The 15037-nt window shown below is 42.4% G+C and overlaps 2 protein-coding genes across 5 annotated transcripts; both read left to right on the plus strand.

Annotated features, from left to right (window-relative positions):
* Window positions 1-1336: 1336 nt before the first annotated feature.
* smpd5 (sphingomyelin phosphodiesterase 5) lies at window positions 1337-7233 on the plus strand. 2 transcript variants are annotated; one of them, XM_030370380.1, is made up of 8 exons: window positions 1337-1416; window positions 2292-3487; window positions 3654-3729; window positions 4191-4331; window positions 4415-4504; window positions 5356-5419; window positions 5569-5728; window positions 5984-7233. In XM_030370380.1, exons 2-8 carry the CDS (start codon window positions 2384-2386, stop codon window positions 6083-6085), a joined length of 1737 nt encoding a protein of 578 aa, XP_030226240.1. In that variant the 5' UTR covers window positions 1337-1416; window positions 2292-2383; the 3' UTR covers window positions 6086-7233. The 2 variants fall into 2 exon arrangements, 1 of the variants encoding a protein (XP_030226240.1); XR_003978525.1 differs by lacking the exon at window positions 5356-5419.
* Window positions 7234-7347: 114 nt separating this feature from the next.
* malsu1 (mitochondrial assembly of ribosomal large subunit 1) lies at window positions 7348-9064 on the plus strand. Of its 3 annotated transcripts, XM_030370382.1 has the most exons (5): window positions 7348-7439; window positions 7654-7738; window positions 7959-8122; window positions 8226-8307; window positions 8404-9064. In XM_030370382.1, the coding sequence occupies exons 2-5, from the start codon at window positions 7672-7674 to the stop codon at window positions 8556-8558; spliced, it is 468 nt and encodes a 155-aa protein (XP_030226242.1). In that variant the 5' UTR covers window positions 7348-7439; window positions 7654-7671; the 3' UTR covers window positions 8559-9064. The 3 variants fall into 3 exon arrangements, with proteins under 3 accessions (XP_030226242.1, XP_030226243.1, XP_030226241.1); XM_030370383.1 differs by having other exon boundaries at window positions 7358-7800; XM_030370381.1 differs by having other exon boundaries at window positions 7361-7738.
* Window positions 9065-15037: the final 5973 nt, after the last annotated feature.

Below are 15037 nucleotides of genomic sequence, written 5' to 3' on the forward strand. Positions count from 1 at the left end.
AGGGCAGAAAGGAGGCAGGCATGCTCTCCCTGTTCTTTTGGCAACTGGGCACAGCTGCCATCATAGTGTTGAACAGTAGCCTATGCAGCAAATGAATGAAAGTGTTCACCACATTTGCTACTGTTGCAGTGCTGCAGGAGAACAGCTGGGTCAGGTGCAGGTGAGTGCAGTTCTGGCGAACCTTCATGAGCGCCATGAACACCTGGGACTCCATCGTCATTCCTTCAACCCTCCAGCCAGCTGCGTAGACGATGGAGCCCTCCAAGCGCTGCACCAGCCCCACCACCCTACTGAACATGGCCTTATCGGGTAGGCCAGTCTCCATCCGGATGACTTCATCACTGAGTCTTGCAGGAGAGTAGATGGCTCCTTCATCCTTTCTGTTGACCGGACAGGACTCTTGGTGCACGACGTCCTCTGGCTCCTCCATCGCTCCTCCGTTGGGATCCACTGCAGTATCTTGTCCTCCCACCGTGCAGTATGTGTGGTCAAGGGACTGTTTAGTTGGTTGGGTTGGATGGCTGGGGGTTGTCTTGGACCACTCGAAATGACATGGGCTGTTTTCTTTGCCATTCAGAAAATGGCAGCCACACACCCTCAAATTTTTGTCTTGCTCCCTGTCTGCTCGTCTGCAAAACAAAATGGAAAAAAAACATTAATTATTACCATTGAGTGTTAGCATTGCTATGGTGTACTTGTGAGTGGTTTACTGTTTTTTTCTCTTTTGATTTGGGCACTCACTGACCTTCAACACAAAGAAGATAACCGAGGGAAAACGGACCCTTCATGGTCAGTGTGTTATCATTTGTAGTAAGTGGTGTCAGTCCTATTGTAGATTCTTGCGTATGTGTTTTGTTTTAATTTCCCCTTCACACTCGTGCCAGGACAGTGAAGACATGACCCTCACCGTGAGCTTCAACATGGTCCATTTAAGTGGTGTGTCTGAAGATGGCTCTGTAATGTATCCTATTCAGTGATTTTAGTTGCCATGCACAGCAGTTAAATCAGAGACCTTTATTAATGTTTCTTAAAGAATATGTAGTCTTTCTCGTTGTGTTTTCTCTACAGCCTTTATCTGAACAATTGCACAATAAACGGTCAAACTCTTGACATGAAAAATTATCATTTAAATCCACAAACAACATATGTGTAATCCAGGGCATATAAAGACTGGGACCAGAAAATAATTATTTTCTCTCCATTGACACCCATTCATATTTTTCGATCTCATCCCATGAGCTCTACCGGAAGGGGCGTGACTTCGCCACTCTAGAGGCCCCTGGATGAGCTGTCAGGTGAGGAGGACGTTACGTCAACGGCTCGAGTCACACCCCTTCCCCGTGACGACACGTTCAGGGAGTGGCTTATTGAAAGAGAAACAACCTCAAGCAGTACTTCTTTTAACGCAGCGACAAGGTAAGCGTATTACTACCCATCAATGATCAATTTAAATATTTAGTAGAACATTTCTTAGTCTATACATAATGTCTGTATAAAGCCGTTGGTTGGTGGCTAGCTGTTAGGCTAGAGATCAGAGCCTTACCCAGTTTCCATTGCTGAGGCGGTGGTGCTGCGTGCGCAGGTGTTAGTCTAGTGTTGAAACATGTTCATAGCGAAGGGTTCTTCGGTCATTTTACGGCGCATTTAAAACACACTTTTGTGTACATAGTGGCCATTAGTGTTGGATCCGACCGGCTGTTTGTGTGTTTCGTGTTGAATGGCGATTCCTATGGGTTCCTTTTTGCCATGCGAGTTTAAAGCAGGTTTTGTGTAGCAAAGGTTGTCAGAGGTTTCCTTGATTCGAACTATTGAATTCGGCCCAGGATGAGCGCTGTACCCTTATTGTATGTTATGGTATTCCATCATTGGCAAATAGATGAATTGTATTGTGAGCCGGTTGAAGAAGTGTATAATCTCCCCTACACAGTGGCGGTTCTAGACACATTTTACAAGGGGGGCCAAGGAGGGTCTAATTTACCTGTGTAGAACGTTGCGTTGCATTAGTTCGGTAAAATCAGTAAAATCATAATTGTTTTATTTGGTCAGCACAGGGGGGCCAGAGGGGGGGGCAGGGACGTGTCTACAGGGGCATGGGCCCCCGTAGGCCCCCGTGTAGAAACGCCATTGCCCCTACAATAAACGGACTCGTTTCCACATGGGATCTGCATCAATGTAATCTGACCTCAATTTAAACTAAAACAGAGATTGAAAGGAGTCCTTTTAGGTGATTTAATTACGTTTTTATACTCTGACACTTTTATTTATCTACCTAATTACTAACTTGTTTGCAGTGGTCCTCTCTCTTTCTGGAATGTCGTTGGTGCTAGAGATCCTGGGGCCCGTCATTCTACTTTGTTTACTGCTGTAAACCAAATCAGCAGTCATGGTGCTGCACTTGTCTCCTTTCCCTAATGGATGTGTAGCTGGCCTCCATGCAGTCGGCTGGGCTTTAATACTCCCCTGCTTCTGGTTCCTGGACCGCCTCATTGCTGTGTGCAAGTCCACTACCCTGGAGAGAGTCGAGAGACAGGAGCGAGAATGCTACCTCCACCCCCTCCAAGTCTTCTTTGGCTCAATTATCTTTTTTATCCTCTTTCTTGTCACGTCTCCAGTAGCCTTGCTTGGGTTTCTTTTATGGGCGCCACTCCAAGCCTACCGCAGACCTTTCTCCTACCACATAGAGACACAAATCCCATTGGAGCAGGAGGCCAGACATATCTTTGAGGAGGGCAAGGCCACGTTTGGCTTCGCCACAGCCAACCTGTGCCTGCTGCCCGACAGCCTTGCTCGCTTCAACAACCTGGGACACACCCAGCGCCGGGCTACCACCATCGGCAGATGTGTTGCTCAGGGGGTGAGTCGACCCCATATCCGCATATTTATTGACTCCCCCAGCAGCTGTGGCAATCTGAGCGCATCCAGCAGCCTCTTCCACACCTCAAACTCTCCTAGCTACGGTGCCATTGACAAGCAGAGCAAGCCTGCTGTAGAGGGAGAGGTTCCACAAGCCAACCCTAACAGCCGTTTGGTTCACATACCCTGTGACGATACGGAAAAGCAGGACACGGAAACGGCGCCACCCACTGCCACCACCGTCAACACAAACCAGAACTCCAACCAGCAGGGTGAGGCTGGCGAGCGAAGCGCCCCCAGGGTCTTGCGCTCTGAGGATCCTGGCGAACGGGACGGAGTACCGTTGGAGGTCTCATCGCTGTTTCCTGCCAATGTGGACATCCTGTGTCTGGAGGAAGTGTTCGACAAGCGGGCAGCACGAAAGCTGAAAGACGCCCTGGGACCCGTGCTGGGTCACATCCTGTACGACGTCGGGGTGTACGCCTGGCAGACGCCCTGCTGCTCCTCATTCAAGTTCTTCAACAGCGGCCTATTCCTGGCCAGCAGGTTCCCTGTTCTGGAGGCCCAGTACTACTGCTTCCCCAACAGCCGTGGGGAGGACGCCCTGGCTGCCAAGGGCCTGCTCTGTGCCAAGGTGGGTTTGGTTTACCAGAATTAAATCTTATTAGCATTTCCTCTTTATACTAGTAATTTCATATAGTTAATTATTAGTATTTTTGTTATTTTAAATGTTTACAACCGTGATGAAACCATGTTTGTGTATTCTATGTAAATGTAAATGTGATTTGTTGTTGGTGTAGGTGCTAATCGGACAGAATCACAAACAGGAGAAGGTGGTTGGCTATTTTAACTGCACACATCTTCATGCACCAGAGGGCAAGTTATCTTTTTAATGTGGTGTTGGACTCTATCTTCATTTAAATTTATTTTTTATGATTGATTACCTCTGAAATTCTATTTATTCTCACTGAGCAAAGTTAATCTCACAATATATTATAGCTCTCTAAATGATCCATTGTGTGGGTTTACATACAGAAAAATGTCCTAGTAATTTCTTTATGTCTAATTATGGAAGGTAGGTTATTTTTTTGATGAAAAATGTTCTTATTGTCGATGCCTCTTCACTAAACTTGTAACACTATAATGTTTGTGTCCTGTGCTTTGATTAAAAATATTATCAATCAATAATCAAAGTGCTCTGAAAACAATATTTCTTATGTTTTTTCTTGTCTTACCAATTCTCAGAACTATCTCAATCCAGTTGAAAGGGAAGCAGTGCATTGGCCTGTCTTTTGTGACAGTTGATCAATGTTGCTTTGTCTTCTCACTTTAAACAGGTGAAGGGGAGATTCGCTGTGAGCAGCTGACTATGGTCACAGTGTGGATTGACGAGTTTCAAACCTCCCACAGAAGGCCAGACGAAGTGGTTGTTTTTGATGTGCTTTGCGGAGATTTCAACTTTGATAACTGCTCACCTGGTATGTGTATTGGCAAGTTTTTCATTTTTGGTTTTACACTTCCATGTTGTAGTAATCATTAAAACACCTTTCTGTTGACCTAGATGACCTTCGGGAGCAGAATCATAATATATTTGAGGAGTACATTGACCCTTGCAGGGCCGGACCGGGGAAAGAGAAGCCCTGGGTGATCGGTGAGTACCATTTAATTTCCTTCAAAAACAGCACTCTGCAGTACCGCGGGAAGTAGGGGTGCTGGGGGTGCTGCAGCAGCCCCTGTCTGAGGCCCTGTCTTATCACAGAACACGATCATTTCTAAAAACTCCGGCCAAAGTGGAGATTTCTGAAAACGCCGGTTATGTGTTGTCGTGTCAACGGGGAGAAACGGGATTTTAGGTTCTGAAGCGTCACATTATGCACCAGGAAATGCTTAACGTCATGTGAGCGGCGCGCCCGCTGTACCGTATTGGTCCGAATATAAACACAAACCCCATTGTAAGACAACCTATATTTGGAAAAAAGATTTGAAGACCAGATCTTGTTTTTATAAATAAATAAATTGTATTAATTGAAATAATATACGAAAATAAAAAGGCATAGAATAAAACACTGCATTGCCACTAAACTGTAGTGCAAATAGGCCGTACTGATGTGTAAACCAAAGACTATTCCTGACACTCCTCTGCCCCGCTGTGTTCGCTCTGGCTGTGTTCGCTCCGCACTGTTTCGGCCCGTGGCAAAGCAAGTCATCCTCGCTGCTGTCCAAGGCATTTTGAGACGCAGCATTTATTTAATGCTCATATGACCTAGTGCTGAAAAAAAGTTATATGAAAAAGTGTGAGGGGAGCGGTGGTTCAACTGTGCGCGCATGCACTGGTGTAATTGAGCTGCGCTGCTATATATCTTTTTTTATCAATGTAGCGAGTTGCGAGTCTAGTGCAGGCTGAGTTTTTTTTTCCAGCACCCCCTGCTGAGAATACGTTCCCGCGGCTATGGCGCTCTGTGCTGTCTCTCATTCAGAAAAATATCTAATTTCTTTGACCAGGCACTCTCATGGAACAGCCAACTATGTATGAAGAGGACGTCATCACCCCAGATAATCTACAGAGGTTCACCCACTTAACACTTTCTAGAAGCACTGCTGCTAACCTGCTTTACCAAATAGTTTGGATAGACTTCATTCATTAATTCAATGCTACTCACATCTTTACCAAATAGTTTGGATAGGCTTCATTCATTATTTCCCTGCCTTTCCTAGAACCTTGGAGACGGAGGAGCTAAGGAGGCAGTACATCTCGCCACCCGTGCCAGTGGTTGGCGTCCCTCTGGTTTACCCCCTGCCTGATGAGCCTTGGGTGGGCCGTCGGATCGACTACATCCTCTACCGCCAGAACTCTCTTCCAAAACATTACAAAACGGTATGTCTCCAAACCAATCTCTGCTCTCTGGCTTAATCTACAGTGAGATTCCATTGCTACATTATGTTGCTACAGTTGAAAGGTATACTTTTCAAATTTGGGAAAGATTGTCCCAGCCAAGGTATCCAATTCAATGCAGGATAGTTCCAAAATATTTCCCCCTTGTTTCTATTGTATAACTAAACTTCCTTCTAAAGTTTAGTTTTAATGTTTGAATTAGAATCAGTGAAATTCCAATTGTCTTGTCCCATGCAGGAAATAGAAGAGTTTACTTACATCACCCAGCTGGCTGGTTTGACGGACCACATCCCAGTTGGCCTGAGACTGAGAGTGTCCGACTGGTCAGCTGAGGACTGACCACATCCAAGGAACTACAATGTGTGACAGAAGGCACTTTTGGACCGGATGAACTTTTTCATAGAATCGCTGGAGAAACTAGCTAATCTTTTTTTTGTCTGCTTAATAGGAACTGGGAACCATTTTAGTTGTAAGATTTTTCCTTTGAGGGACTTATCTGGCGCCTACTTCAGGGTCAGTTGAAGTGTTTCCAACTTTCCAACTCGATTTTTTACATCACCTACGACACACAAGGACCCACTCCATTCCGGCTGACCTCATCTGTTTGTTTAAGTTTTGTCGTGCCGCAGGCAGAAATTAGTTTGATAAACTATCCTACTTCTCTTCTGTGTTCCTATTGGCAGTGTGAATGCAAGCAGAAAAAAGCCCTTGAGATATGTCGTTTTCAGCTCCCCAGTGGTTATTTTCCTCTCAGCGAGTCCAAACAAATGGGTCTGAAAGTGCCTAGAAAATGCAGAATTAATTTTTTGTTTACAAATCACTCCCCCTTGTAGTCTGAAATGTAAAGGTTTTAGCCATACACTGAAGAAAAAATATCGAATTTGAGTTTGTCGCAATCAACGACAACAAAGTGTGTGTGTGTGTGTGTGTGTGTGTGTGTGTGTGTGTGTGTGTGTGTGTGTGTGTGTGTGTGTGTGTGTGTGTGTGTGTGTGTGTGTGTGTGTGTGTGTGTGTGTGTGTGTGTGGAATTACAGCTTTGTGGCGGTTGCATTTCTTTTTTAGATGAGTGCATGTAAGCTATGGTAAAAGTGGAAGCTCCAGCTCCAAACCTCCAGTGATTATTCAACGCAGAATAGTTGACCCTTTATGAGAGCTTATTTCAATCATATTTTTTTCCAGCATTTTAGACTATGCAAGGTGATCTATTCCTTTGACTTGTAATTGCAGAAGTATAATTTGTGCTGCACGTTGAAATTGTCATAATTCCAGCCTTTTTTAAGAGATGTGGCCTGGATATCTTATTTGTGTGTTTTCTAACATCTACAGGGTGTAGATGTTAGAAACATGAAACACATGAAACAGCATAGTGCTTCATGTTTTACAACACTATGCTGTTTGAGTGTTGTAAAACATGATATTTTTATATTATTTTGTAAATTCCAGTAATATGAATTGAAATTAATAAAAAAAAATACGCCTACATGTAATTTTCTGAATTTGTTCTTTGCATGCGTTCGCCTGATTACACTACACACGATACGTTTATCACAACATCCTCACTAACTCAACAGGGGGCGTGCTTTTTCCTCGGAGTAGTTTATGCTCACCTATTTAACCAAAGAAGAAACAGAGGCAATGAGATCACGAAAAAAACGTAAAGGTCCTGCTCGTCGACGAACGAGGACCTCGGAAGGTAAACCTAAGTCATGTTTACTCTTAACAGTTGCCGACAACTGTTAACTTCAGTGCTTGCTAAAGATGTTGCGGATGGATACCTGAAAGTAGCAAAGTATAGCTCTTTGACCCTCGGAGCGCGATATGGCACTAGGTTCAGTCACCGAAGTTGTGTTAAAAGGTCGATTAAACAATGTCACCTGCATGCTGCTGCTGGTCGTATGGTTCCAAAGAGACACGGCTCAGAGCTGATGATTGAACCAAAGAGAGGGCTTCAAGAGAAGAAGGAGGAGGACAATAGTCCTGCAGGCCACAGTAGTAAGTTTATTCAGTTCTGATTGATCTTAAACGGTGCATGGATGGATATCAGGCATTCCAAGGTATGATTAATCAAACCAGTAGTTCACCAATTCCTGTTTAATAGAGTAGTGAAAAATACTGTCGCTGCTAAACTAATCAAAACATTATACCATCCAAACCTGAACAGCAACAACCATGATTCTTGTTAACCAATCGTTTGCCTTTACTGTTTTCACAGATTTCAATATCGATGTGATTGTATCTCTACTCCGTCAGGAAAACGCAGTGGACATCTGCGTCATCAAAATACCAGAAGAGCTCAATTATTCAGACTACTTTATAGTCGTTAGTGGTATTTCACCGAGACATCTCAGCGCAATGGCCCATTATGCTATTAAAGTGGTAACATTCATTTTGCTGAACTGCAGTATTCACACCTATACAGTTTGAATCTACCATTTGATCAATATATATGCATAAAACATATTACATTTTTCTTTAAAAGCATAAATATATGAAGAGTGAGTGTGAGCCCCACGCTAAACTGGAGGGAAAGGAGGCTGAAGACTGGAAGTGCATTGACTTTGGTACGTAAAGGATCGTACATGTTTTGACCTTCAAAGCATAGCAAGTCATAAGTAAAGGATAACGGCTCTAATGAATATGTCCTGTGGTGTCCTCAGGTCGAATGGTTCTTCACCTCATGTTGCCGGAGACCAGGGAGGTTTATGAACTGGAGAAGCTGTGGAGCCTTCGCTCCTTTGATGAGCAGCTCAGGAGCCTGCCTGCTGAGACCCTACCAGAAGACTTTATTTATGGTTTAAAAGAGACCAAGTAAGGGCCATGGACTGAAATCAAAGGCACATGACTATAGCTCAAATGGTTTGAACTTCGTAAAAGTGTGAATCAAAGTTTTAAGGTTTTATTATGTTGTGTATATTTTGAATATCTTATACCTGTGCATAGAGGACCAATATATATATATATTTTTAAAACCTCAAATGTTTTGTTATTGAGCCCCTTGATTAATTTATTCCAATAATATTGTTCTGCTTACATTTACCTCAATTTATAATACATATATCATTTCAAGTTTGGTTCAACAATAAATGTACACATTCATTCGTATATTTGATGTCAATTATATTGCATCAAATGCAAACAGGAAAAGTATATTGATATTGCTATCTATTGTGTATAATCATCACTACCTTAATACCCCTGCAACATTTTTGAATTTTTTAATGGCTCACATTTTTATTAATATCTTAATAAAGTAGCCTCCACATATTTTTCATTGCAATGACTGACTGCAATGAAGATTTACGGTTGGAAACTATGATACTTTGGCATTTCATTGGGAGCTCTTCTCAGCAAAGAACATTACATAATACAGCATGCTAACTCTTAACTTTTCTGGATGACATTGACCTAGTCTCAGTTCGATAGTAGAGGAGACTTTAGGCACCAGCCTCCTGTCAAACCTTGCCAACAGAGGTATATTGGCTCTTTAAACAAATATGTGCCATTACGGAACCATTTAATTAACATTACAGGACCAGGGGCTGCAGTTGAATTCTGTACTTGAAGATTGAGGGTTGGAGTTGGAGGGTTTTGTGTAATTCTTCGCTCACCTTATGTGTATGTCTTGTGAAATTACAATGAAATACAGTTCAGTTTGAGAATGAATAATGATATGAGACATAGCTTTGCACTGATCGGAGATTTACTCCATAGTCTTAAATTATGTATCTTTTATATCATATCTTGCACCTACAATTTTAGGAACTGATCAGTGTTGACTGCAATACCGAAGAGCAAAAAAGAGTAAACCTGTAGACCAATTGGAACAATTAAAGTTCATTCGTTTACCGGAGAACATGAATAAAAAGTGAATCACAATTCAATTCACTGTAAGGCAAGAGTCATGATACAATCTTATACAATTTCTGTTAAATATGCTAGGCTTCTTAAAGAGGCGTCAATTATGATGGCTTACTTTAATACAACTGTATAGTACCCTTCCCTTGTGAATAGCCTACATTATAATAATGCCGTTTGGCATTGAAAATGGTAGAAGCAGCCACCTCCGGCATATATAACTCTTATAACAATGAATCATATAGAACTCATAACACTAGGAATCATATATAACTCATCTAACACTATGATGGCCTATATACAGATAAATACAAAAGATGACAAAAACAACGGGGGTCTCATTTATAACCGTTGTGTACGCACAAAACAGGGCTGAAATTGGCGTACGCGACTTTCCACGCCAAGGTTGTGATCTTATGTCCATGGTTGTGATCTATAAAAAAACACCTTGACGGGAGAATTGGCGACACAGATGGTGTGGTGGTATAAATACAGAGGTGAACGCCGTTGTAATGCTGCACCATATAGGCCTAGCACTTCTGGCGGACCATGCAAATGGCAGGATTCGGAGGGAGAGGGTCTTTAGGGACCATAACGATTTATTGGTAGGCAACATTAAAATATGTACCTTTATGTCAGACCACTTCTTTTTTAACTCTGGGACTGTAATTCTACTGACAGAGTTCACTGCTGCAGCAACATGTTGTTGCCACTCACTCTGCTTTTTGTTGTTCCCCGCGATCCCCGAACAAAACTACTTTTCGGGCCTCCATCTCACCCACAAGTGTCTCCACTTCAACCTCCGTGAAATTTCGCTTTTTTGCTTTTCTCAGTCCTTCTGCCATTGTTTCGAAAAAGACATAATACTGAAGCAGACAAAATTGCCAAAATAGCAACGAAAATGAACAATATAATAGATATGCCTTATGGAAAAACCGAAGTTAAAGCAATTCTAAAAAAAGAAGTGATTAAAAAGTGGCAGGAAAGACGGGATAGAGAAACCACAGCAATGATAATACTATACAAAATAATGTGTGTGCGCATGGTGTTAAAAGGAAAAATAGAAGGGAGGAAACAGTGATCACAAGAATTAGAATAGGACATGCAGGACTATTCTCACGACCACGGCCAGATGGCCTAGCGTGAGTGCACCTAAGAGTGCACTCACACTAGGCCATCTGGCCGTGGCCGTTGGCCGTTTTCACACCTAACCGTGCTCAACTGGCCCCATTGTTCTCTGGCCTGCAATCACACTAGGCCATCTGGCCGTCGCAACTGAGCCTGGCCACGGTAGGCTCTTGTACATACGTCATCACGTCGTAACACGTCATCGCCAAGCGTCTTCTGCATGGACCATAATAAAGTCTGCCGCCAGTCAGAGTTTTAACAACAATGGACAACAACACAGAGAACACCGTTCGCACTTGGACAGACACTCGACTTCTCTATGGGACCAACGTGAACCAACAGTTAAACCGCTTGACGCCATGTTTACCGTTTAATGGGAAAGAAGGCTCGTCGCCTTTATTATGTCCATGGTCGTCGCATGGACTATACGTCATCCAGCTCAGGTTGCGTAGCCGTTCGTGTGCGCGTGTCGGCTCATTAGCATCTGTACCGTGGCTGCCCGTACCGTAGCAGCACACCTCTTCCAAGTGGCCAAGTTGGCCTGGCCTGGCCAGACTGGCCACGCTCACACTGGCTAATCTTCTAATAGAGAAAAGTGGAACGGATCAGTGTGAATGTGGAAAAACAGAAATTGTGGAACATGTATTGATGGAGTGTGAGAGATACACCGAGGAGAGAATGAGGCTGGCTGATAAATTACAGAGATTAGGAAGAGTGTGGAGTCTGGGTGGCATACTGGGTAGTAAGCGAATATTTAAGAGAGACAGGATTATATAAAATAATTTAATATAGCCTACCCCCCCCCCCCCCCCCTTATTAATTTATCTATCTATTTAAGATTATAGAAAATACAAATAAGCTAGCGTTACATACTCCGGTATAGTTGGTGGCGGTATGCACCAAAAAAGAAATGATGGACGCAAGTGCCGATAACCAAAAAGAAGAAGAAGTTAACACGGTATTGAGTTGAACTGAAACACCGGGTCAGATAAGCTGGGGAATTTATCCATAGTAGACCAATAGTAGTTCTCTACTGGAGAGTCCCTACCACTTCGCATGCGATGAGCCCCGTCTGCTTGTTGTGGAGAGCCTGCAACATGTAGAAGAACAGGCATGACACTGTGAATGGAATACATTGAGACAGCACTATACTAAGGTAAAGTATAACTCAAAAGGATACATTAATTGAACACAAGGTATGGATGGTTGGTGTGTGTTGCTGTAGCTCGGTTAGCTATGCTACCATTAGCCTTACCGATCCAATAGCGTGTCCAATGAATGGCTAGCCAGCTAACTGCAGTCAACACATTCTAATACGACTAATCAGACAAGGTCAATCTACGTATAGCTTGGTTTATATTATAAGTCAGTACTAAGAGCCGAATTAATAACGTTACATTGTTGGATTATTTATTCTCAAAGCGTATATCCCACTGGCAAACATTGTTGACGCCTGACATGAGAAGCTAATTCAACCAGCCAATGTGTCCGACTATACCACTAGCTTACCTTCACATAAACATACACCATACGGATCATCAATATCACTAGAAACAGGTCGACAGGCAGTGGTCAATAGACGGTTAGTATTAGGTCGGCTGGTTAAGGCGAGCATCGGATAACCCTGTAGATGTTATGGTTATAGTATAGTCCCTAACACCTACAGTGTCGATTTTAGGACTATTCTATAACTCTGTAGACGTTAGGGCTATACTATAACCCTTTAGATGTTAGGACTATACTATAACCCTGTAGCGTAGATGTTAGGACTATACTATAACCCCTTCACCCTTTAGATGTTAGGACTATTAACCCTGTAGCCTGTAGATGTTATGACTCTACTATAACCCTGTACCCTGTAGATGTTAGGACTATACTATGACCTGCAGCCTGTAGAAGTTGGGACCTTACTATAACCCTGTAGCCTGTGGATATTAGGACTATACTATTACCCTGTAGCAGTGCTGTACGCTTACTTTTTAAAGTGGTAGCACTGGTGCTAGCAAGCAAAAATTCAGTAGCACAAAAATAATTTTGGTAGCACACATACTATAGTCAAATTTTTTTTTTATTCAGATATAACTATGAACAGAATAGGACGTATAAACAAAAGTAACACAATATGAACAAATTTAACAACAGTAAAGTGACAATGAACATATTAAATAGTAAAGTGACTATGAGAGCCTTTTTTTAAACATCAACAGCCAGAAGTGGTGAACACATTCAAAAAAATTAAGTAAATATTACAAATTTAACAAACACTTATTTATTAACCTCTATATCAATAACTGTCTCTATCTATAATCTATCTAATAATTTAGTCTTTCAACATTTTACACCTCTGAAATAAACTGTGGCCACTCCTTGTAGTTAGGCCTCCTGGACCGTTTAGAGGAGAGCCACTGCATTGCGGAGGTCGAAGGATCAAAACTCTCCAATGAACTTCCCTCTGTGCTGATCCTTATCAGGTCTTCTGACGTGGAGACTGCTTCGAACAGAATTTTTTATTCTGTTCTGTGCAGAGAATCCTCGCTCACATTGAGCAGAAGAAATTGGCAGCAGCAGCATGATCTCCACTAGGTGCAGGATGTTCTAGAAAAACAAACTATTTGTTATTTTTGAATAAGGTTGAAAAATGTATATATTTTTCAAGATATTCTACATATATTAATGACATACTTCAAAGTCATGATTATATGGCTCTTTGTTAAGGAGTGTCTGCCACAGGGCTAGGTAACTTTTGTCACTGAAGGTGTTGGCAACAATGACCTTCAGTGCCTGCCACTCATCCTGGACTTTGTTGAAGTCGCAACCTCCCCTACAGGAAATGATAAGAAAGAGGTTCAGCTGTTGTAATACAAGGAGATGTACAGTTTTTGTAACAAACACCTCTTTTCACTATTTGAGCCTAAGTCAATGAACTCACTTCTTAAGGGTGACATCAAAATGATTCAGGAGGATAGTGATCTCTTCAATGCCGTAGTCCAGCAGCTGACTTTGTCTCAGGCCAAGCATCATGGTTAAACACCCTGAAGCACTGTACTGCACTTGGAGCCCCATCTTTAGTGTCACTGAGCAAACTGCTGAAGCGAGACTTGAGTGCTTCAACTGCTAGATCCACAGCTGCTGTGATGTGCTTGCTGTTTAAAGCAGCCTCATCAAGTGTGGCAGGGTTTGCACCAGACACTTTTCCTTTCAACTCCAAACCCTGAGGATGAAATGTCACAATTAATAACGTTTTCATTGTTTGCCTATTGACAATAAAACTGTGAAAAATAAAATGTCAATTAATTACTGAAGCAAACTAACTTCCAACAGCAAGTTTTCAGTTGACATCAAGGAATAAAAAAAATGGTGGCATCTATTAGGCCCCGTCCACACGAAGCCGAAACGGGCGAAACGGTTCCGGTTTCGGAGTATCTCCGTAAAGACGGAGTCAAGCGAAACCGGGTAGATCTGTAGAAACGCTGTAGTACACATGCCAGGCCCATAAGGGGCGCTGCTTCTGCTACAGAAATCCAGAAGAAAATTAAATAAGAAGAGGCGAGCATGCGCATAAAGGCTGCCCCCCGAACCACTAACGACACAAACAAACAGTCAGTCAACAGTCTCAATAAATAATGGATTTACTCCTGCTGACAGCAGTTGAGCTACAATAGCTCCAGAAGCATCCTTGGTGTTTTTATTGGTCACTGAAAGATCAGCAATTTTGACTGAGGAGGTAGCCACATCGCCAAAACACAAATCACTATCATCCAAGACATTGACACATTTCTAGCCTCTGAGGTCTGTCCCTAAAATGTTTTTGTAATAAATTCTGAATTTCTTCAGTGACACAGATATCGTGATGTATCGTGGGTGAAATTTCTTGCAATATATCGATAATCGCAGAATCGCTGTATCGTGATATTATCGTTATCGTGGGTAAAATATCGTGATAGTATCGTATCGTGGGGTACCTAGTGATACCCAGCCCTAGCGGGGATTACAAATTTTTCAGTGCTACGGCTCGCGCCTAGGGAAAAACCAATAGCGATAGCCTTAAAAGGCTGCGCCTATTCTCATAGAATCTAGAGTTACAATACGTAACTAATAGGGATGGGCACGAGTAGTAAATTCCAAACTCGAGTGATCAAAGGAATTCCTCGAGGATCAATCGAGTACTCGTTTAATCAAATCTATTTTTAGAATGCAACGCATCTGCAGCAGGAATAGGCCTAATGATGAACGGCAATATTACCAACCAAACATGTAATGATTATTCTCCATCAAAACTGTGAGTTATCAGAGTATTCATTATTCATT

The sequence above is a fragment of the Gadus morhua genome, chromosome 11 (assembly GCF_902167405.1).
Source record: "Gadus morhua chromosome 11, gadMor3.0, whole genome shotgun sequence".
Lineage (NCBI taxonomy): Eukaryota > Metazoa > Chordata > Actinopteri > Gadiformes > Gadidae > Gadus > Gadus morhua.

Coding starts and splice junctions, on each gene's coding strand:
- smpd5 (XM_030370380.1), top strand. CDS start 2,384: ATGGTGCTGCACTTGTCTCCTTTCCCTAATGGATGTGTAGCTGGCCTC. Junction 4,505..5,355: donor AGAGAAGCCCTGGGTGATCG/GTGAGTACCATT, acceptor TTCTTTGACCAG/GCACTCTCATGGAACAGCCA. Junction 5,420..5,568: donor ACCCCAGATAATCTACAGAG/GTTCACCCACTT, acceptor TGCCTTTCCTAG/AACCTTGGAGACGGAGGAGC.
- malsu1 (XM_030370381.1), top strand. CDS start 7,453: ATGTTTACTCTTAACAGTTGCCGACAACTGTTAACTTCAGTGCTTGCT. Junction 7,739..7,958: donor TAGTCCTGCAGGCCACAGTA/GTAAGTTTATTC, acceptor CTGTTTTCACAG/ATTTCAATATCGATGTGATT. Junction 8,308..8,403: donor CTGGAAGTGCATTGACTTTG/GTACGTAAAGGA, acceptor TGGTGTCCTCAG/GTCGAATGGTTCTTCACCTC.